Source organism: Lynx canadensis, chromosome E3 (genome assembly GCF_007474595.2).
Source record: "Lynx canadensis isolate LIC74 chromosome E3, mLynCan4.pri.v2, whole genome shotgun sequence".
NCBI lineage: Eukaryota > Metazoa > Chordata > Mammalia > Carnivora > Felidae > Lynx > Lynx canadensis.
The window spans coordinates 33423517-33445767 of NC_044318.1; the positions used below are offsets into that span (position 1 = coordinate 33423517).

The 22251-nt window shown below is 57.1% G+C and overlaps 3 protein-coding genes across 10 annotated transcripts; 2 read left to right on the forward strand and 1 right to left on the reverse strand.

The window, feature by feature from the left end:
- The first annotated feature begins 2026 nt into the window (after positions 1–2026).
- ACHE (acetylcholinesterase (Cartwright blood group)) lies at positions 2027–7757 on the forward strand. 5 transcript variants are annotated; one of them, XM_030301353.1, is made up of 6 exons: positions 2027–2100; positions 3207–3394; positions 3685–4767; positions 5132–5616; positions 6380–6549; positions 6662–7486. In XM_030301353.1, exons 3-6 carry the CDS (start codon positions 3709–3711, stop codon positions 6787–6789), a joined length of 1842 nt encoding a protein of 613 aa, XP_030157213.1. In that variant the 5' UTR covers positions 2027–2100; positions 3207–3394; positions 3685–3708; the 3' UTR covers positions 6790–7486. The 5 variants fall into 5 exon arrangements, with proteins under 5 accessions (XP_030157213.1, XP_030157210.1, XP_030157212.1 ...); XM_030301350.1 differs by having other exon boundaries at positions 3688–4767; XM_030301352.1 differs by lacking the exon at positions 3207–3394 and having other exon boundaries at positions 3688–4767.
- A 52-nt stretch (positions 7758–7809) lies between these two features.
- Positions 7810–9125, forward strand: UFSP1 (UFM1 specific peptidase 1 (inactive)). The gene has a single exon (XM_030301239.1). The coding sequence runs from the start codon at positions 8395–8397 to the stop codon at positions 8821–8823; it is 429 nt and encodes a 142-aa protein (XP_030157099.1). The 5' UTR covers positions 7810–8394; the 3' UTR covers positions 8824–9125.
- SRRT (serrate, RNA effector molecule) lies at positions 8991–21783 on the reverse strand. 4 transcript variants are annotated; one of them, XM_030301235.1, is made up of 20 exons: positions 21508–21783; positions 21112–21251; positions 16836–16964; positions 16423–16569; positions 15975–16163; positions 13973–14142; positions 13658–13842; positions 13348–13446; positions 12726–12843; positions 12377–12531; positions 12007–12068; positions 11814–11892; positions 11356–11544; positions 10879–11052; positions 10617–10770; positions 10152–10345; positions 9818–9974; positions 9528–9617; positions 9282–9408; positions 8991–9175 (listed from the first exon to the last, which is right to left on the reverse strand). In XM_030301235.1, the coding sequence occupies exons 2-20, from the start codon at positions 21231–21233 to the stop codon at positions 9100–9102; spliced, it is 2616 nt and encodes an 871-aa protein (XP_030157095.1). In that variant the 5' UTR covers positions 21234–21251; positions 21508–21783; the 3' UTR covers positions 8991–9099. The 4 variants fall into 4 exon arrangements, with proteins under 4 accessions (XP_030157095.1, XP_030157093.1, XP_030157094.1 ...); XM_030301233.1 differs by having other exon boundaries at positions 9528–9629; positions 21508–21782; XM_030301234.1 differs by having other exon boundaries at positions 12377–12534; positions 21508–21782.
- Positions 21784–22251: the final 468 nt, after the last annotated feature.

Here is a 22251-nt window from a genome sequence, read left to right on the forward strand (position 1 = left end):
ATTTTGAGAGACAGGGAGAGAGCGAGCGAGCACGAGCAGGGGAGGAGCAGGGAGAGAGGGGGAGAGAGAGACTCCCAAGCAGGCTCCACGCTGTCAGCTCAGAGCCCATCGCGAGGCTCGACCCCACGAACCGTGCCTTGTCCTTTCACCTTCCGAGTCACGTAAGGTATCGCTAGCTCATAACTAACGTGGTCCCTGACCTCCTTAGGGCCTCATGATTTGAAAAGTCAGGTGAGACGCCTGCGCTCAGAAACCTGCCTCGGAGTCTTTTCTCCCTCAGCAACACCGACTGTCCATTCTTCTGCCCCTTACCCAAACCCACAGCCCCTATGCCTGCTCTTTAGGGAGGGGAACTGGGGACGTGGTTTGCAACCATGGGGAGCTCTCCACCAGTGGGGCCAGGACGTTGAAAGCCGGATGTAGGGAACCTCGGTGTCCACGCGGGGTATTTGGGGTGCGTAAAGAGCGAAGGGCGGAAAGTGAAAACGGTGGGAACAGACCGTGGTGAGGTTAATCGCCGCACCCCCCGCCCCATCCCGGTCTCAGAGGCCCGAAGAGGCTCCTTTTGGCGCCACCTGGCGGCCGTCGTGCGAGAGCGGAGAGGGGACCCGGCGCGGGTCGCCGGGCCTGGGGCGGTCGCTTCCCGCGGGACTGGCAGGCGCCGGGGGAGGGAGGCAGGAGGGGGCATCCAGCTTGGAGAGCCAGGACTGCGCGGCCCGGGGCAGGGAACGTCTCTGGATTCGGGGGACCCCCCCCCACCCCCATCCCGGAGACCCGGGGACACCGACCCCTAGCTGCAGCGGACCCGCGGCCGCGGGCCGGGACGCTGCGGGGCGCTGGGCGCCCGAGTCAACGTGCGCGCGCCCGCACGCCCCGCGCAGCACCCCGCACCGCCGCGCGCACGCACGCCCCGACGCTCGCCCGCGCCGGCCGGTCTCCCACGCAGTGGGCCGTGGGCGCCTGAGCCCAACGCTCCGGGAGTGGAAGGCCTCTCCGCGCGGCGCTCTCCTGCGGGCACACCGCGGCGCGCCTTTGCCACCCTCACCTCGGGCGTGGGGACGCCGCCGCGGCCGCACTGTTCCCATGGGTGACCCTCTGGAGGGTGGGTCGTGGGGGTCCTGGCGGCTCAGGCCCTACCGATCAGGCTGGGGGCTCCGGGTCCAGGCCGCTCCCACCTGCTGGCCGCGGCGGCCAATGAGAGCCTGGTCTGGTGATGTCATGCCCCGACCGGACCCTGGTGACGAAAGTCCCAGGTCACCCGTCAGGGAACCAGTGCAAACCCACCCGCGGGGGTTCCGGAAGTTTCCACTGCGGCAGCGGAGTGCGGCCTCGCCCCGCAGCCTTGCGCGCGCCACCACGTTTGGCCTTCTGGGGTGTCCCCGAGTCACCCCTCCCTCCCCCCCCCCGAGGGTCTTCTTCCGTGGGCCCCCCCCTTCATTTCCACTCGTGATCTCATGGTCTCATCTTCATTCCCACAGGTGTGCCCTCATCCCCCAGGAGTGTCGCACGTCACCTTTTCTCCCCTAAGGGGGTCCTCAGCCACACTTTCAACGTGCCAGTCCTCCCATGCCACCCCCACCTCCCGTGTCGTGGCCAAGGATGTTCACTTATTCAGCCCCAGCCCCGACTGAGGTTGTCAGTGTGTCCGAGCGTGTGTCCGTCCGTCTGTGAATGTCGGTCTCTGTCTGGAGCTGTCACTGCATGCCAGTGTCCGTCTGCGTGTGTCTCCGCAGCTTCTGTCCGTCTGACACTGTGCGTGTCTGCTCCGCCGCGGCGGGTCTTTCGGTCTTGTCACCGTGTGTCTGTCCGTCTGTCGGCGTCTGTCACTGGAACCCGTCTGGGCCCCGGGGTCTCCGGGTCTCGGCTCCGAGGGAGGGAGAGGGAGGGCAGGTGGCAGCCCGCGGAGGCGGGGAGGGGCGGGGGCGGAGACAGTGGGCGGGGGCGGGGGCGGGGGCGGGCGGGGGCGCCGTGCGGCCCGGAGGGGGTGTGTGCGGGGGGCCGGAGGCGGCGGCTGTCAGAGTCGGCTCAGCCTGCGCCGGGGAACATCGGCCGCCTCCAGCTCCCGGCGCGGCCCGGCCCGGCCCGGCTCGGCCGCCTCAGGTGAGTCTCCCGCCTCGGCCGGGACCCTCCCCCGGCCCGCGGCCCATTCCGCGTCCGGGGAAAATGTGCGCTCTCGGAGGGATCCAGGCCCCCAAACGGGACGCCCCCCGCGCCCCCGGGCCTGCCCAGCGACGCCCCCCGCCGCCCCACACTCATCCTTAACTCTTGCCTCTCCGCCTAATACTTACGGTCGCCCGCGCGGGAGCCTGCACCCCGCGGGGCCGGCCTCCGCCTCTGCTCTGGAATTCCTGTGGGGACCCCCGAGCGTCCCTTCCCCCGCCCGCCCAAGTCTGAGACCACTGGCCGACGCCCCCTGCTTGGGGCGGAACCCGAGCTGCGCAGGTTCCTGGCGCCGGGCTGGCTGCCCCCCCTCCAGATCCCGCAACCGCAGCGCCCCTGCGCAGCGCCCAGCCGAAGCCCCCTTCCAGGCCCAGGCGTCCCCCTCCCACGGGGACTCCGTCTCTATTTTGGGGAAAGGGGAGGCTCAGCGGAAGCCCCGAGTTATAATTAGCCTCACTCGGGTTTCCTAGTTAATCTCCAGCACCACCACCACCCCCCCCAGCCGCAGGGCGGCGGGTGTTGGCTGGGTGAGAGGTGACCGCCGGGAGAGGGGGGGAGTTCCGACCCGGGGAATTTTGATCCCTTGGCTGGAGATGCCGGAACCGCAGCAGCTGCTGCCCCAAAATAGCCCCCTCGCCCCTGCAGCCGGGGATCTCCGGAGCTCCGAGAAGACAGGCGTCCGGGTTCGCCCTTCAGACCCCTCCGCAAGGCCCGCGAGCCTCCAGACCCCCGCCCCAAGTTCCCGGCTCCCGGACTCGGGGCGGGGAGCGCCGTCCTTTTCTCGGTCTCTACTGCCCCCCACTGGCGGCAGCGTGCCCCTCAGCATCGGATGGATGGGGGACTCGAGTCCTGGGGGGGACGGGGCTGACGAGCCTGTTCCCTGAGGCTGGGCGAGGCGAGTGCGCAGCTGACCGGCACCCACGGGTACCCCGTGCCGGACAGTGGATGAGGAAGGGCAGGGTGGAGCAGGGTGTGGAGTAAGCGGGATTTGGGGTGCCCCGGGACCTGCAGCTCCCACACCCTTGAATGCCCAACCCACCCCCCAGGGTCCCCGACCCTGGCCAACGCCAGAGAGCCTGCGCCTTCACGCCACCGCAAGCTTCCCCATCAGCGCCTCCCGTCAGTGAGGGCCCCGCCCCTGTCGGGTGGCCTGTGTGTGGACTGCGATCTCTGGTGTGGGTGCCCACACTGCTCACGCCGGGCCCAACGCAGTCCACCCCGTTGGGGGAAGGAGGTGAGGGTGGTGGGCCCTCTGTGGGGCAGCTTCGGGAAGGTATTGCCCCATCTCCGGCCTCATCTGGGTTCCCTGCGTTCATCTGTCTGGGTGTTGTGTCTGTGTGCCCGTCTCTGTCCCCTCTTGCTTCTCCCTGTCTGTGTCCTTGTCTCTGCCTGTCTCTCTCCATTTCTCTCCCAACCTGCCCCACCTCCTCTGCAGCTCAGTGATAACCCCTGGGCAAGAGTGTTACCTAATCTCCTTGCTCCTGGCAGCCTCCGGCCTTCACCCTCTGCCTTTCTTTCTCCCAGCAGAGCCTGCCTGCCCTGGCAGCCATGAGGCCCCCCTGGTGTCCCCTGTACACGCCCTCCCTGGCTGCCCCAATCCTTCTCCTCCTCCTCTTCCTCCTGGGAGGAGGGGCAGAGGCTGAGGACCCAGAGCTGCTGGTGACGGTCCGTGGGGGCCAGCTGCGGGGCGTCCGCCTAATGGCCCCTGGAGGCCCTGTCTCTGCTTTTCTGGGCATCCCCTTCGCAGAGCCACCTGTGGGCCCCCGTCGCTTTCTGCCACCGGAGCCCAAGCGGCCCTGGCCAGGGGTGCTGGACGCCACAGCCTTCCAAAGTGTCTGCTACCAATATGTGGACACCTTGTACCCTGGCTTCGAGGGCACCGAGATGTGGAACCCCAACCGCGAGCTGAGCGAGGACTGTCTCTACCTCAACGTATGGACACCATACCCCCGGCCTGCGTCCCCCACCCCTGTCCTCGTCTGGATCTACGGGGGTGGCTTCTACAGTGGGGCCTCCTCCCTGGACGTGTATGATGGCCGCTTCCTGGCCCAGGCTGAGGGGACCGTGCTGGTGTCCATGAACTACCGGGTAGGAGCCTTTGGCTTCTTGGCCCTACCAGGGAGCCGGGAGGCCCCAGGCAACGTGGGTCTACTGGACCAGAGGCTGGCACTGCAGTGGGTACAGGACAACGTGGCAACCTTCGGAGGAGACCCAATGTCAGTGACTCTGTTTGGGGAAAGCGCCGGTGCCGCCTCAGTGGGCATGCACCTGCTGTCGCCTCCCAGCCGGGGCCTGTTCCACAGGGCTGTGCTGCAGAGCGGTGCACCCAATGGCCCCTGGGCCACAGTGGGTGTGGGAGAGGCCCGCCGCAGGGCCACACTGCTGGCACGCCTCGTAGGCTGTCCCCCGGGCGGTGCCGGTGGCAATGACACAGAGCTGGTCGCCTGCCTGAGGACACGGCCAGCTCAGGATCTGGTGGACCACGAGTGGCACGTGCTGCCTCAGGAAAGTGTCTTCCGCTTCTCCTTCGTGCCCGTGGTGGATGGAGACTTCCTCAGTGACACACCCGAGGCCCTCATCAATGCTGGAGACTTCCACGGCCTGCAGGTGACTAGTGGCTGGACGGGGTGGAGCTGACTCCTCTAGACCTGTTCTCCCATACCCCACACCCCCAGGGACCCAGGCATGAAGGCACCTCAAGACCCAACTCCCAAAGGCCTGGGCTTCTGGCCCCTGGCCAAACCCTCCTCCCTGAGACCTCAGATCCCAGGGTGGTCAGTGGGACAGAGAGAAAAGGAAACGTGGGTACATTTTCTCTTTCTCTCTGTCCCTTCCCCAACCTTATAGTCTCTTCCTCCGTGGTTCTGGGTCTATAACTATTGCTCTCTTTGGCTCTTTGTCCATCTGTTTCTGTCTGCCTGTCTGTCTGTGCCCCCCCACCCCGCCCCCTTCCTCCATCCTGTCCCCCCAGGTGCTGGTGGGTGTGGTGAAGGATGAGGGCTCCTATTTTCTGGTTTACGGGGCCCCAGGCTTCAGCAAAGACAACGAATCTCTCATCAGCCGGGCCCAGTTCCTGGCCGGGGTGCGGGTCGGGGTCCCCCAGGCGAGTGACCTAGCTGCCGAGGCTGTGGTCCTGCATTACACAGACTGGCTGAACCCTGAGGACCCCGCACGCCTGAGAGAGGCCATGAGTGATGTGGTGGGCGATCACAACGTCGTGTGCCCCGTGGCCCAGCTGGCTGGGCGACTGGCTGCCCAAGGTGCTCGGGTCTATGCCTACATCTTTGAACACCGTGCGTCTACGCTCTCCTGGCCCCTCTGGATGGGGGTGCCCCATGGCTACGAGATCGAGTTCATCTTTGGGCTCCCTCTGGAACCCTCGCTAAACTATACCGCCGAGGAGAGAACCTTTGCTCAGCGACTGATGAGATACTGGGCCAACTTCGCCCGCACAGGGTCAGTAGTACTGAGGGGAGGAGGGCCTCCAGGAGCCAGAGAAGCAAGAGCAGGGGACACGGGGAGAGGCAGACAAGCAGAGACAGGGCCAGAGAGGGGGGGAAAGTTCACAAAAGAAAGGAGACTGGAGAGGACCGCAGGGAGGCAGCTCCTGAAGAGACAAGGACAGAGGGGGAGGGAAGCAAAGAAAAGAGAGACAAGGAGACAAAGGAGTTACCATAGTACTGAGGAGCTTGAACTGTACAGAACTGGATTCACTCGGCCCCGTGGTGATTGTGGCAGCTGTGTGGCATGCACATATGCATGGATACTCACACACCAGTTTACCTGTCCCAAAAAGGGGACCGGAAATCGGACAGCACATGGGTGTTGGCAAAAGCAAACAAGATGTTTGTAAGAAAGAGGACTGGGCCTGGTTACATAGTAAGGGCTCAGTTTTTTAAGTGGAGAAACAAAGACAAAGATGGAGGGGTAAAACAAGGAAAGGCAGAAAGAGGGAGGGCAGAGGAAAGGGTTGGCTCCAGATGATGGGGGATTCTGGAGACCAGAAGGAGGGCCGAAGGCGGTGGTGGGAAGGAGGGGATGGGCTCTCCACGGAGCAAAAAAGGGCACGGCGGGGGGGCGGGGGGGGGGGGGGGGGGGGGGGGGGGGGGGTTGGTCAGGAAGCAGCCCGCCTCCTCCTGGGTCTCCAGGCCACAGTCCCAAGGGCAGGGGAGGGGGAGGCAGGCTTGCCCCAGGCTGAGCCTGCCCTTTCCTTCCGAAGGGACCCCAATGACCCCCGAGACCCCAAAGTCCCGCAGTGGCCACCATACACGGCGGGCGCGCAGCAGTATGTGAGCCTGGACCTGCGGCCGCTGGAGGTTCGGCGAGGGCTGCGCGCCCAGGCCTGCGCTTTCTGGAACCGCTTCCTACCCAAATTGCTCAGCGCAACCGGTAGGCAGGGGCCAGCGGGCAGGGGCTGGCGGGAGAGGGCAGAAAGGGGGAGTGAAGAGAGAGAGGGGAGTGGGAGCGGGCCGGGTGTAACCCCTCTCTTCTCCCCCCCCAGCCTCGAAGGCTCCCAGCACCTGCTCAGGCCCCGCCCACGGGGAGGCTGCCCCGAGGCCCAGGCCCGGCCTTTCCCTGCCCCTCCTTCTCCTCCTCTTCCTCCTCCTCTCCCGACTCCTGCGGCTGTGACCAAGGCCACTTACCCCTCCGGCCTCAGGGGGCCCCTCCTCTAATGAGTGGTCGGACAGTGGGGAAGGGCCCTACTCAGGGATCTCCGACCCAGCGCACCCTCCTTCCTCAAACAGAGAGACTCAAACTGGCCAGTGCTGCGAGGGGGTGGTGACTTACGACCCGTCTCAGGGACCCACACGACTTTGTTGTTTAAATGGAATTATTTGGAGCCTGAGCGGGGGGGGGGGGGGGGGCGGAGAGGGAGGGCCAGGAGCTAGATAGCACCCCCTTGAGGGGCTATAACCGTCAACCATTTCTGTCTCTTCTCTTTTCCCCACCAACCCACGGATCCTCCCTCTTCTGATCCTTTCTGCCCCCCTATGTTCCGGTCATTTTCTCCTCCCTCCGCCTTCCTTCCCGCCATCCTTCTCTGGCTCCGCCTCCACCCTCATCCTTCCTCTGGTCTTCGTCTTTCGCGTATTCTTCTGGTCCTCTTTCCACCGTCCTACGTGCCATCCTGCGTTCTCCTTGTATCCTCCTGCACTCACGCCCCCCACCTTGTACGTTCCCCGACCTTCCCCTTGTCCTCCTCCAACCCATTTGCCGGGCGCCCTGGCCGCAGACACGCTGGACGAGGCGGAGCGCCAGTGGAAGGCAGAGTTCCACCGCTGGAGCTCCTACATGGTGCACTGGAAGAACCAGTTTGACCATTACAGCAAGCAGGATCGCTGCTCAGACCTGTGACCCAGACTGGACCCCCACGTCTCCCCGCCCTGCCCGCCCCGCCCGGCCCCCTAGCTGTATATACTATTTATTTAAGGGCTGGGATATAACACAGAGAAGCCCACCTCCCCGACTTTCCCCGGAGGCTCCCCGTCCTCTGCATGTTTCGGGCCGAGCCGCCCCCCCCCCCCCCCCCCCCCCCCGCGGTGCCTTGGCCCCTCTGGGCTGCCAATAAACTGTTACAGCCACAGGAGTGTGCGCGACTAGGGAGCGGGGAGAGGGCCTCAAACACCAGGACTGAGTAGACGGAGGGGCGGGTGCAGAGCTAGGTGAACTTGCGGATCTCTGTAGTGGGGCGGAGCGCGCCCGCTCCCACCGCCCCGCCCCGCCCCGCCCTAGGAGGCGGGGCTCGCGCCCGCGCAGTAACCACGACGGCGGCGCGGCGGTGCATTGTGGGAGCCTCGGGGATCGCTGTCTTCTCAGCCCACGCGGGTCGCGCCTCTGTTGCCGCCACCGGAGACCGGGCGAGAGCGTCCGCAGAGCCCGCGCGCCGGTCCTGCCTGCGACTAGCCCAACACCCAGGGTAGAGAGGGAGAGTTGGAGCCGGAGTTCCCTCCGCGCCGCCAGGACACATCAGCCTGGTCTCGGCCACCGCCGCGCCCGCCGACCGCCCTGGAGCCGCTGAAGGACGTCCACCTGGGCCTGGCCCCGCCCGGCCGCGGCCCCGCTCGCCTGGCCCTCCTCTCGGGCCACTACCTTTACTATCACTACGGCTGCGACGGCTTGGACGACCGGGGCTGGGGCTGCGGCTACCGCACCCTGCAGACGCTGTGCTCATGGCCAGAGGGCCGGCCCGCGGGCGTGCCCGGGCTGGCCGAAGTGCAGGCGGCCCTGGAGGACATGGGCGACAAGCCCCCCGGGTTCCGGGGCTCCCAGAGCTGGATCGGTTGTGTAGAAGCCAGTCTCTGTCTCGACCACTTCGGAGGGCCCCAGGGGCGCCTACGTCACATACCCCGTGGAGCGGGGCTTCAGGGGGAACTGGAGAGGCTTTACTCCCACTTCGCAGGGGGCGGGGGGCCTGTAATGGTTGGGGGGGATGCGGACGCCCAGTCCAAGGCCTTGCTGGGGGTTTGCCTGGGATCGGGCACGGAAGCCTATGTTCTGATATTGGACCCTCACTTCTGGGGTGCTGCGAAAAACCCTAGTGAACTACAGGCTGCTGGGTGGGTGGGATGGAGAGAGGTGGGCACAGCCTTTGACCACAACTCCTTCTACAACCTGTGTTTGACCAGCCGCAACTCCCAAAAGCAGCAGCACGCACTGGACTGAGGCTAAGGTCCCAGAACTGAGAGGTCTCTGGCCCCAAACACAGTCACCTACCCCCTTTCCTAAACGTAAAAGCTACGCTGGGCCTTTGAAGTCCATAAAATGGATGGCCCGAGCCCATCTTGGGGGGGGGGGGGGAGAATTTGGGGTGGTATGTAATAAACACTCAGTCACTATGGAAGTGCTTTTATTGGCAGTAGGGTTGAACGTACAAAAAATTCTCAACTGGATGGGAGGAGGCAGTCACAAGTATAGACGATACCAGGAATGAGGAAAAGCTCAAAAGAAATCCACATCATCTGGAGCATCCAGGTCACGGTACTCCACAATAGCCCGTGGGTCTCCTCGGACCATCCTGGGAGATAAAAAAAGAGGTAAGATGGAAGGAGAGTTGAAGGTCCCTAAAAGAGAGCTTAAAGAGGGCAAGAAAGCTTGCACATCACACCTTAGCTCATTCTCACCTGTTTCGAGGCTTCCCAGGATAACCTCCTTGGCCTCGAAAGGCATCATAGTTCCCTCGACCAGCACCATAGGGGGCATGAGGGTATGGAGGCCCTCCCGTGGGGACTGCAGGGCGGACGGCACCAGCTATGAGAGAGATCAGCGTTGAGTCGAAAACCTGTGACCTCAACTACACCTTGGTTAAGTTCCCTTTCTCCCAGCCCCTCATAATCCACCAAGCCTTGTCATGTCCCTCCTATACTTACCTCCATAGCCCAAGATGGGGGGCCGGGGCTGACCATAGGGCATCAGGCCCTGTGGAGTCTGGTGTGGGTAGGGGAGTCCCGGGGTCAGGCCTGGGGGGAGTACAACATGGACAGGAACATGAATTACTGCGGGGGGGGGGGGGGGGGCAGTGGGGAATGACAGCTGGCTTTTAGGAATATGGCCTGAGAGTGGGATACAAGTTTTCAGAGGACCACAAGGTATGAAAACCAGAGTCCTTGAATAGTCAAGGGAGAGGGAATGTGGCAGACCCTCATGGATCGTATCTTACTCTGGGCAGGGCCAGGTGGCTGGGCTGGCTTGATCTCGGGCAGAGCTGGGCGCTTGGCATCAGTGAGAAAGTTGTTAAAAAACGCCACCTCCTTCTTCACTTCCTCAATTTTCTCTGCATGCTTGTTGAAGATATGTTTGCGTACAAACTCAGGGCCCTGAGTAAAGAGGAAAAGGGTCAGTCAGAACACGGCAAGCAACGTGGAAGGATGATCACACCTCCCCCCCCTCCCCCACCTATTCCACGGAGCCCATTCCTCCCCAGGCCTGAGGAGGCTTCTGGCTCCACCCCCTCCTCCCACAGGTCTAGCGCACAACTCCCTAACATCCCAGACCTTGAATTTCTTGCCACTGAGAGGGCAGAGCCACTTATCCTTGCCCAGTTCCTGAGTGTTAGAGGTGACAAACTTTTCCACTTCCTGCTCGGGGTCTTTGCGACCCATCTTCTGAGCCTCTTCCTCTGAAAGAGATTCCCGTACACTCAGCAGTGGAGCCAGCTTCTCCTCGAATGTCTTCTGCCACTCTAGCACTGCGATTTGGAACAGACGACAGGTTGGAGAGGGGAGCCAGAAGCAAGGACTAAGAGATAAGGGGCACCTGGCTGGCTCAGTCACTACAGCACGTGACTGCTGATCTCAGGGTTGTGAGTTTGAGCCCCACGCTGGCATCAACAATCAAAAAGGAGGGGATAAAAGGAGAGGGTGGTAGGGCACTGCTATCCAAACACATCTAAGGCCAGAGGCAGCTGAAGAGAAAGGGAAACCAAAGGAGAATCAGGACTGGGGAAGCTGGGAGCCCACCTTCTCCATGACTAATGCGGTTGGGTGGCATGGGCCCACGAACGTGGATGATGCCACAGCGGTTGGGCATTTCATCCTCATTGGGGTACTCGCACGTGTTATAATAATCCAGGGAATGCACGATGCGCAAATAGAGGAGGAGTTTGTCCAAAACCTAAGAGAAATGAGCAGCTGTGAGTTCACCACACTCTTGCCCCTCCGATGCTCTAAACCAAGAGGATCCTGCCCGCCTGCGCTTGCCACACTCTGCTCTTGCGGGCACCTTGATCAGTTTCTCATCCCGCTCCACGTTGATCTCTGCCGGGTTCCCCTCCTTAGGGGGCTCCTCAGGGGGGGCCCCCCCACTGCTCCCGAGCAGCTCCTCCTCCTCCGCACTCACTTCCTCAATCAGATAGTCCGTGATATTCTTCAAGATTGGGTTCTGGGAGGGCAGACTCTGGTGGGGAGGAAAAAGAACAGGTGAGGCAGAGAAGCCCAGGAACCTCTTCACATGAAGCAGAAAGGAATCCAGGGTTCACTGGGCCTATTACCACTGTTTCATTGTTTGTCTTTTTTTATTCATTCTATCCCTAGCAAATCATCACTAATGCCAACCTGTCCTGCTGGAAGCTGGAGGTGCTGCCCAGATAGAGAGCCCAAGTACAAGGGGTCAACACTACAGATCAAGTGAGACAAGACCAGAGGTGCCCAAGCAGACGACATGACTGCTTTTGAAAAAGTTCCACGGGGAGTCACTGACTGTTGGCAGAGGAGGTGTCCCAGGCTCAGAGGCCCAGAGCTGGGTCCTGTCATCCAGCGTATGGATCAGTTTGGCTGCCAACTTGATGTCGTTGCGCACGATCTGCTTGTGCTGGGTAATGCCATTGATGTTGCGGACTCGACGGGTCAGGTCTCTGTTCACACCAGGGCTCAGCTCACATTCTCGGAGCTGGAGGGAACAAAAAGCTTACCAACACTTGCCCCAAAAAGCAGCAACTCAAAGACTGGCCTACTAATTAGATCAGTGATTAGACTGAGCTCACGGAGAAAAGGGACCAGAGGTCTTACTCGCAGTAACAGCCCCAGAGCCCAGCCCAGAGACAACAGCATATTCTTAATGTGAGCAGATTGAGTGGATGAAATAGGGGGCTCGACGGGTGAATCAAAGAACAAAGGAATCCGAGGTTGTGTGCAACTGAGAGCCCATTCTGCACTTACTCGGATATTCTGCAGGTTCCAACAGATCTCTTTGATGTTAACACTGCGGTCAAAGGTCACCCAGCCACGGCGGAAAAACCTACAAAAGAAAGGGTCAGCATAATCCTGGCTGGTGGAGGAGATGCTGGCCATTACCCTTCCCCTGCACCTTATCTCCAGGGTATCCAGGGTCACTCTTCTCTCCATTCCTCACCTCCTCTCAGGCTGGGGTTCTGACAGTGCCACACGCATGAAGCCGGGGTATCTTTTACAAAGCTGGAAAAGCAGAGGAACAGAAACCCCACCGAGCGAGTCAACGTTACACTTCTTCCTCTAATCCCCACGTCCTCAGAACCCTAGAATCGTCTTTGAATCTTTACTCAAGCAAGGAAAAACCAACAAAGGACGTTAAGAGCAATGATGCAACCAGGGCCTGCCCACAAAAGACCCGGGCCCGCGAGAAGGGGGCTTCCCTATTAGAGAAACAGGGATACGCTAGAAGCAGAGCCAGATTATCTTCTTCCCACCGCCAAAGATGGAGCCCGGATGCCATTCCTGCCCCCAGTAGCGCTCTCCCCACTCACAGAAATGATCTCTGCCCTCGAGATGTTGGGTGCGATGTTGCGCATGAACAGGGAGCAAGTCTTATGGAGGGGACGGGGTTTACATTCCAGCCCCGGAGTGTCCTTAGGCTTCTCCCTTTCTTCCTCTTTGGGCTTCTCCTTTTCCTTGAGTGCTTCTTCTATGCAGGAAGCGGTGGGAGTTGGTGAATTTTTATTGTCAACGTTGAAAGGGAAGATAGAGAAGCTGTCAAACTCCTGCTACATCATCTCCCCAAAGGCCCCCCCCCTCCTTTGTCAGTTTCACCCACCGTCACCTCCCCTACCCCTATTCAGTAGGAAGAGAATGGAACAGAAACAGAATAAAACCTACCAGCCTCTTCCTTCTCTTCCTCAGCTTGGCCACTCTCGGACTCGGACTCCGACTCGGACACGCTGCCTTCGTCAAAGCTGTCGTCACCGCTGTGCTTCCTGTTCCGCTTCTTGCTACTCTGTGAGAGGCACAGCAAGACAAGGGGAGTCAGATAGCCAGGACGCCAGTCCTGACACTGACCCCCGAGCAAGAAACACCCTACTTTTGTTTTTTTTTTAAGACTTTTTTAAATTTATTTTTTTTAATGTTTTATTTTTTTAGAAACGGAGCACGAGCAGGGGAGGGGCAGCAAAGAGACAGACACAGAATCTGAAGCAGGTTCCAGACTCAGCTGTCAGCACACAGCCCAACGTGGAGCTTGAACTCGTGAACCATGAGATCATGACCTGAACCGAAGTTGGACGCTTAACTGACTCAGCCACCAAGGCGCCCTTAAGATTTATTTTTGAGAGAGAGAGAAAGTGCAAGCGGGGAGGGGCAGAGAGAGGGGAACAGAGGATCCAAAGCAGGCTGTGCTGACACCAGCGAGCCTGATGCGAGCTCGAACCACAAACCACAGGATCACGGCCTGAGCCAAAACTGGACATTCAACAGACTAAGTCACCAGGTGCCCCTACCCTACCTTTTTGGCATCTTTCTCAGAGTCGTCTTTCTTCTCTTCCTTGTCCCCATCACCCTCAGATTTCTTAGTTTTGTCATCATTAGAAATGTCATTTTCAGCCTGCAGGTAAAGACAATCACAGGCATGTCAATCTTCCCTTCAATCTGTATCAGAGCCCCGCCCCTCCCCTACAGCTGAGCCCAGAAGTCTGCCTCCACCTCTCCCTGGACCAGGATACAACCTTCCGGTCCCCCCACCCCCGCCACGGAAGCTGCTCTATTCTCCTCCCCAGGTGCTCACAGGCAGCACCCAGCAAGCCCAGCCCACAGACCTGTTTGCCATCTTCTTTCTTGTCGTCCTTATCATTGGCCTTGCGCTCTCCATCCCCCAGGCCTGGTCCAGCCCGGCCTTCCTCTTTCTTGCTGGGCTCCCCAGGCTTTCCCGCCTGCTCCTCCTCCTCCTCCTGCTCCAGGATGCGCAGATCGTTCTCCGTCCCTCCTTCCATCTTAATCACAGCTGCCAACAAAGGGAGCAGAGGTCACAATCCCAGGGCTGTGACCTTCTGCCTCTGGTTTGTCAATGGACTTCTATTTCCCAGCCAAGATCTTGGTTACCAGACACCCTCCTCCCCTCCCAATCTACACACCCGCATCCAGCATCTTGACGATGGCATCAGCTTTGTCTATGTCCAGGAGAAGATTATCAAACCAGCCACTCTCCATGAGGGACAGGAATACCCTCAGTCTGTTTTGCAGGGCCCCCCGGGCCTCCTGCCGACGCTTCCCCACCTCATCTGGGTGGTACTTAGACCGAAACCTGGGAAAGGAAGTGGGGAGGGGAAGAGACAAAATAGTCACTGGATGCCAGGGCCAGGACATGGGGAGGGGCCCAGGAAAGTCAGGGCTTAGCCCCCATCCTCTCACACCCACATAAAACCATGAAAGCAGAAAGACTGGGGAGAGGGGTGCACTAGAACCACCCAATACCCCCAAAAGGAACCAGAAGTTCTGCTCGGAGAAGATTTGGGGGAGAGCCAGGAACTAAGAGCTCTGGATTTGGGAAGAGCAACGACTACAGGGAGAGGCCAGGGTTAGAGAGGCAGAATGATCGCCCTGAGTCTCTGGGAAACACTAACTTGAAAAAGTGTAGTTTCCCAAAGCTTCCAAGAGGAAGGCTAAGGAAATAGTAGGCCCCAGAGAACCTCCCTCTCCTTGTAAAACCCAAACTAGAGTAATTAAAAGGACTGCTCCCACCAACTCCCTCCATCCCTAGGTGGAAGACAGAGGGAAACCTGAAATGCACCAGACAGGAAAAGCCAAAAAAGGCAGAAAAGCTTTCTCCCCCCTTGGGAAGAAAAGGAGATGGTGGAGGGACAGGAGAAGACCAAAGGGAGAAACTGAAGTGCCCTTGTAACCTCAGGTACTGCCCACAGGGGGAGAGAGAGGCAGGTGGAGGATCAGGGTGGAGCATGAAAAGGAAACATTTATAATAGGAGGGGGGGAGGCGCAGAAGAAAGGAGTATGAGAAAAAACAGAAAAGTGTGAGAAAGTCCCAGAAATCGAAAACAAAGGGAAAAACAACTAAAGGTCAGAGAAACTGAAAAAACCAGAGGAAAGAAATGTTAGGTGAGGTGCAAGGACAGGGACAAAGAAAGAACAAAAGGTACATGAGAGAATGAGACCAGGACACAGAGAAAGAAGAAAGAGGGAGCAGTGACAGACAAAACAGAACCACAAGTTGAGCGTGAGAGGAAAGGAAAGCCGCAGGCGTCACCTCCAGGATCTTTACCTTGGCCGCTTGGTCAAACAGAGCTCAAGATTTAACTAGCCGCGCCCAGGGCCCATGCTGGCAGGTGGGCCACCGGCTGGCTCCTGGCTGGGGCGTCCCGGCCCAGATGCCCCACCCCCGCGGGGCTCCGCGGTGGGGGCCCTGACTGACTAGCTGCCTGAGCAATCACATTCAGCTAAACCGCTGCATTGTGCACAGCGGTGCCCTGCCTGTCTGCCTGGCCGGGGCAGCGCGGCTCAGCCCAGGGGGCTCATGTATGGGCTGGGTATGGTGGGGGTGGAGGTGGGTTTGCTCCGAGCTCCGTCGATGAGCGGGTGTAGTTCCCAGTTCTGGCTCTTTTCAAGGAGGAGGAGCAGAAAGAGGATGAGGAGGAGGAGGAGCAGGAAGGGGGGAAAAGATGGTTGATTAAAATCAAAACATCCACAAAAGGAAAAAAAATTCAAAATTCTTTTCTGTCAAACGACCCTGAGATCTTTGCTTTTTCTTGTCTGGATTCACTCGTTGCTTTTGGGAGAACACCACAGCCACACAGGGTCCCGGCGATCAGGGATGACAATGACCCAATACCAGCAAGTGGGAAGCAGTCTGTCTGCTGCCCCAAGGGAACAGGTGGCTCTGGCCAGCTGCCTGGAGGTGTCCCACTCACTGAGGACAGAGGGGAAGCGAGGTGGGGCGGGAGGCCGTGGCAGACGGTGAAGTGAGGAGGAGAACCCATCAGCCAATGCTGTTGTCCTTCCCATCCCCCGCCCCCAGGAAGTTCTGGATCGGGGAAAATGGGAGAGGACAGGGCTGCAGGCTCCACTGGCGGGGCCAGGGGACACATGCTAGGGAACAGACAGGAGGAAAACGGGGGCACTCACCACTCCTCATCTTTATGAGCCAAAAAGAAATCTTGCATCTGCTGCCTTCGAAAATCCAGCTTATAGTCATTGTAACGCTTTACAGCCTCAGTCTCGTCCACAGAGTCATCCAATGACAGGAGAAACTCCTTGAAAGTCTTCATCACCGGTGGTGGCACACCCAAGTCAATCTCTGCGATGCTGCCCAGCCTGGGGGGGGCCCGGTCAGGAAGTCTTGGTTGTGGGGGAAGAGGGTGGGGGGGATGGGGGGGGCCGAGGTAGCCAGCTGCCCCCTTCCTTTGCCCACCACGGACACACACCATAGGCACCAACTGCTTCCCGCCCCCACAGGCACCCCTCTGTACCTAACCCACTTCCTGGCTCCAGCTGCGGTCTCTGGCAACCCCAATCCATCCCCCGAACCTAACAACTCCCTTTTCCCAGGAACCCCAGAACCCCAGGTCTTTACCTGGCCTGGATAGGTAGAACATGGTGCTGCATGATGTGGACGTCTGGGTGGCCCCAGGGCTGAGGGGGGCCATAAGTTGGGCCCCCACCCCCCCCAGCATAGGGCATCTCATAGCCACTGTGGTATGGGTCAGAACTGTGCTCATCCCTGAGGGTAGGGGACACAAAAGTCAGACAGAGAAGGGCATCATGTCTCCAGAGCACGAAGGAAGACGGGACAGAGGAAGGGGCATATGGAATGTGGGCTCTCACCCAAGGGTTTAAAGGGACAAAAAAAGGGGGGTTTATAGGAAGTCCTCCAACTTCCTATAGGAAAGGAAATGACACAGTCCTCAGCCAAAGTGCCAACAGACAGCCAAGGCCCGGTGGAACTGAGGCTAAGGAGAGAAGGCAGAGAAACCGTTGCCACCTCACCAGTCTCGCCTCATGCGCTTTTGTGGGGGGCTGAGTTCATGGCGGGGAGGAGAGAAGCGCTCTCGCCGATTCCGGTCATAGTCCCGATATTCACCCCGACTGCGGCGCTCCCGGCCACGGTCCCACTCCCTGGCGATTAAGAACAAGTAACGGTCAGAGGACACAGCCGGCTTACACTCCTAGACATGCCCTTCCTATCCTGAGACACCAGACTAAAAGCCTACAATTACAAAACCATTCTCTAAACAGAAACAAACTTGCCTACTGCCATTGCTTCAGCCGTCACCCGCACACTGATGGCTGTCCAACTGTTCCTCCAGACCAGCACCAAACACCCACCACTATGGCCACTGCCACTCAAATTCAGGTCAGAACTGAGCCTGTCATTTCTACCACTTCAAGCCCAAACTTGCCTCCCTCGTCCCGTTTCCCACTCTCGGGTGTATCAGCACATCACCAGGTATCCGACTTATCAAGTGTCACCCTCACCCCTCATTTGTTACTGGTTTCTTAATCCTCTGCCTCAGTGCCTATCAAGGCTTTCCTCTTCCTTGCCCTGCCTGCCAACTTCCCTAGTCCCTGTGCCCTGACCCTGGTCCTCTCTCCTGTAACCACAACACCAGTGTATCCACCTCTGGTCCCTCCCACTCCTCTACTGTCAAAGCGATCTGTCTCAAACACAGAGGTGATCAAGCCATGCCCTTCCTTGCTAAATGCCAGTATACAACACTCTTCATAACCTTGGCTCCTGCTGTCATTCCAGCCTCTCCACTAGTCACCCGCCATCTCCATCCCAACCTTAAAAAGAAAATCCTTTGTTCTAACCCAGCAGTTTTCCAACTTTTGGTCTTGAGTCCCCATCCCCACCTTACGCTCTTTAAAATTACTGTGCAGGGGCACCTGGGTGGCTCAGTCAGTTAAGCATCCAACTCTTGGTTTCGGCTCAGGTCATGATCTCACGGTTCCTGAGTCTGAGCCCTGCATCAGGCTCTGCGCTGACAGCACAGCCTCACTGGAATTCTCTGTCTCCCTCTCTTTGCCCCTTCCCCGCTCACACACTCTCTCCCTCAAAAGTAAACAAACATTTAAAAAATAAATAACGCTATTGTGCACATCGAAGAGTTTTTGCTTACGTGGATGGCATCAATACTATACTCAAAATTAAAACAAAGGGACACCTCGGTGGCTCAGTCGGTTGAGCGTCCGACTTTGGCTCAGGTCATGATCTCACGGTTCGTGGGTTCGAGCCCCACTTCGGGCTCTATGCTGACAGCTCAGAGCCTGGAGCCTGCTTCGGGTTCTGTGCCTCCCTCTCCCTCTGCCCCTCCTCTGCTCGCTCGCACTCTCTCTCAAAAAAAAAACAAAAACATTAATAAAGAAACTAAAACAAAAAATTAACACCTATTAATTGTGAAGTTACATATCAACATAAATTATATCTTTTTATGAAAATACAGCTATTTTCCAAAACAACATTTAACGAGAAAAGTGACATTGTTTTTACATTTAACAAATCTTTTCAAGGCCTGGCTTAATACAGACAGCTGGATTCTCACATTTGCTTCTACATTCAATCTACTGTGATGCATTGTTTGGTTGAAAATATGAAGAAAGTCTAGCCTCACAGATAGGCAGATGGAAAAGGGAATCCTTTTAATAGTCTTCTCAAGAAACTAGGGATATTCTTTGATACTACCCAAAACTTGACAAGAGACAGTTTCTTTTATTTATTTATTATTATTTTTAATGGTTATATTTATTTTTGACACAAAGAGACACAGAGCATGAGCAGGGAAGAGGGAGACACAGAATATGAAGCAGGCTCCAGGCTCTGAGCTGTCACCACAGAGCCCGACGCAGGACTCAAACTCACGAACCATGAGATCATGACCTGAGCCAAAGTTGGACGCTCAACTGAATGAGCCACCTAGGCAGCCCCCCCTCACCTGTTTTTAAAATGTTTATTTACTTATTTTGAGAGAGAAAGAGAGCAGGTCCATGCAAGAGCAGGGGAGGGGGAGAAAGGGAGAAAGAGAATCCCAAGCAGGCTCCATGCTGTCAGCACAGAGGCAGAGGAGGGGCTCAATATCACAAACTGTGAGATCATGACCTGAGCCGAAAACAAGAGTTGGACGTTTAAGGCACTTGAACAGCCAGTGAGTTAAGAAGCCCACTTAGGCTCAAGGTCATGATCTCTCTTAAGTGGTTTGTGAGCTCGAGCCCCACATCAGGCTCTCTGCTGTCGGCACAGAGCCCACTTTGGATCTTCTGTCCCCCTCTCTGCCCCTCTTCCACTCACATACTCTCTACCCCCACCCCCTCTCAAAAACAAATGTTAAAAAAAAAAAAAACAAAACAAAGACTTGGACATTTAACTACTGAGCCACCCAGGTGTCCCACAAGGAACATTTTCTACTCTGCTACATTTAAATCCATTGTTCTATCTTGCTCTGTGAATGGATCTTGGCACATTTCATTATACGATATCAAAACATTATATTTATTAGTATTACCACCTAGCTCATCAGAAAAGTCTTAAAGTAATGGGAGGCTGTCAAACTCACACTGGTAGATAAAAGTTTTCTAAAATTTCAATTTTCACTGCCAAGTTCCACTTCCTCACTGGCAACAAAGCTAACAATTTTCCTTGAAGTAACATAGATCCTTAGTCTTTTTTCAAAAAAATGTCTCTCAAATACCCAAACAGGAATAACCACTGTCCAATAATCTTTCGTTCAGGTAAAAACGACATCTCACCAAAGCAACCACACACCTGTTAGTTCAACTCCAAACTCAGCTCTTCTTTGAGATAACCACTGTACTCCTATACGCTGCATAAATGCTTCATGCAGATTTCTCACTCATCGTGTGTGTTACGGAGACACACAGACAAGAATTCAACTTAACAGAATTTAAAATTTTTACTGCTTCATCAAGGACATTAAGTGAACCTGTTTTGTTTGTGTTTTTTTTAACTGTTTGGTGCCACTGCCTTTATTTGCACTGAGACACCAATGGTTTTCCCCCCAATACTATGAACCAACAGAGAAAATGACCATACTCCTTCAAGTTACTATGAAAAATATAGTTGTAACACCACAGATCCCGAGGGTCTGTGGGCCACATTTTGAGAACCATTACCCTAAAAAAACTAGACTATGGGTTCTTTTCTGCACACAATGTTATGTCCCCAACTCCACACTATTCACTCAATCTGTGTCTGGGGAATTCTCAATCATCTTTCCAAGTCTTGCTAAGGGCCACTTTCTTGCAGCTCTCTCTGACATATAACCTCCACCTCTACTCTCCCCTCCGTTCTAAGATCTGTTCTTTCAACACTTAACCATCTTTAGGATGATCTCTTATATACACTCAATTGCAGGGCACACCCAAGGCCATTTTGCCCCCCACTCCAAGCTCCAGACGATAAACTCTTTAATTACAACAAACACTTCCTACCTATCTTCAGAATTCAGAACAATTTTGATTTTCTTCTTTCTTAGAGAAACCAGGGAAAACAAAGAGCCACAGTCCCCCCAGTGAAGAGATACAAATTGAATGATTTCCCGAACTGTTTTTTCAAAATGACACTGAATGACTAAATACTATTACAGTAAGTCACCTCAAGCTTTTTTTTTTTTCTGGTAATGTTTCCAAATCAAGCGTCATCAGCACTGATATTGCTGATTAGATTCGTGGTGTCCTTTATATTTACAAAATTTTGCACGGTTGCCCTTAACTTCATTAGTTTGTTTGAAATCACCTCTCTCTGTGGAAACACCTTAATGATAATTAACTCCAGAACATCCCAGAAAACTAATGACTAGCTAAGTCAAACCTAACCAACTAACCTGTCACTGTCCAAAGAACTCTTCCTGATTTTAGGGAAGACAACTACAAGATATTTAACCATATTTTGCCAGGGAAGAGGTCTGATCTGACAACCTCTCCAAGTCAAGTCAATTCGAAAGCGTCACTTCCTTTGAATCCACACCTTTGAGGAGTAATTTACAAACAAGAAAATGCATGCATTTTAAAAACATTACTTCTTCATACTCCAACTCTTAGGTCTACTGCTTTGACTTCATATACGTTTCAAAATCAAGCCATAGCTAGCTAGCTCTTTGGCAAATAGCGAATAGGTTGACCGACCGGAAACGGTCAAGCATAAGCGACTTCATGTGGTTCGCCCTATATAACGAATAAAGGCAATGCAACGAGGGAGGAGTGCAAAAGAATGAGAGAGAGTGAGAAAACTAAGAAAAGGAAGTCTTACCGGTCATTCCAATCGTCTCCTCGACGTCTTTCATCTCTTTCGCGAGAACGGTCATAGTCGCTGCGCTCTCTTCTAAACTTGTCCCTGCGCCTTCGGTCGTACTCGTCGTCACTGTCCCCCATGGTGCGGTGTGAGGGGGCCTGGAGCCCGGACAGAGGTGGTCAGGGTGCGGAACAATGACCAGGGCAGGAAAGGACCCAGAGCTGCTCCGGGGCAGCACGCCCGCCTCCCTCCGCAAAGGCCAGCCTTCCACTGTCCCCGCCATCCCAAGCCCTCTTCCCGCGCAGGTGGACGGCTCCGACACTCGCCCCCAGGAACTCCCTGCCCACGCCCGCCCGAACCCCCTCCCTCCCGCCCGCCGCAGCCCCGACTCTCCAGGCCCCGCCCCTCCCCCACCTGGGAGCTTCGCGGCCGTTAGTCTCGCGCTCCCGAGGGCTAGTTTTCCGGGAGACCTGGGCCCGCCTCTCGCCTCGGGCGCGCGACGAGGGCGGCGCGGACGGTGAGAGGGAGACGCGAGGCTCTCAGCGAGGAGGCCGAGGAGACGAGAAGAAAAGTGGGACAGCCGGGGATGGGCGGTCGGCGCGCGCCGCTCGCGCTGCGCCTGCGTCACCGTCGGGACGGGGCCCCAACCACAAAGTAGTCCCCCGCGGCCTGAACTGGAACTTAAAGCACACAGCGAGAGGCTGGGAGCACCGCGGAATGATGGGAAGGGGCGGGGACCGGAAGTCTCGCGTGCTCTCTGGAACGAGAACTGCGCGCGGACGAGAGAAATTACGGGAGCCGAGGTGGACCAAGCGAAACCTCGGCCGCGTTGTAGAGCCTTATGGGCGTGAAGGAGCGCGTCCTCCCGTTGAGGTCGAAGGTCGTTGTCACTCGGATGTGTCCGGGGTCTGAACCAGTTCGTGTCCAGTTGTTGTCCCCCCAGCCACCCTGCTTGGGCGCCTCCTGACCTCATCGGGGCGGTTTTCTCCTCCTGGCGCAGGGCAGGGAGTTGGGGAATGCAGGCGTTTAGCGGGGTGGAGCAACCATTTTAAAGCATCTCCCACCATTTTGTGCTGCAGCAGAGAACCAGGCTTTTTGCTGCCTCAGTATGCACCATATGCAAAGCCCTGTGACTGCTGTATCTCAACAGAGGCGCCC

Coding starts and splice junctions, on each gene's coding strand:
- UFSP1 (XM_030301239.1), top strand. CDS start 8,395: ATGGGCGACAAGCCCCCCGGGTTCCGGGGCTCCCAGAGCTGGATCGGT.
- ACHE (XM_030301353.1), top strand. CDS start 3,709: ATGAGGCCCCCCTGGTGTCCCCTGTACACGCCCTCCCTGGCTGCCCCA. Junction 5,617..6,379: donor GCCAACTTCGCCCGCACAGG/GTCAGTAGTACT, acceptor TTCCTTCCGAAG/GGACCCCAATGACCCCCGAG. Junction 6,550..6,661: donor CAAATTGCTCAGCGCAACCG/GTAGGCAGGGGC, acceptor CTCCCCCCCCAG/CCTCGAAGGCTCCCAGCACC.
- SRRT (XM_030301231.1), bottom strand. CDS start 21,233: ATGGGGGACAGTGACGACGAGTACGACCGAAGGCGCAGGGACAAGTTT. Junction 16,164..16,422: donor GTTCTACCTATCCAGGCCAG/GTAAAGACCTGG, acceptor GGCCCCCCCCAG/GCTGGGCAGCATCGCAGAGA. Junction 10,346..10,616: donor CCGCATTAGTCATGGAGAAG/GTGGGCTCCCAG, acceptor TCCAAATCGCAG/TGCTAGAGTGGCAGAAGACA.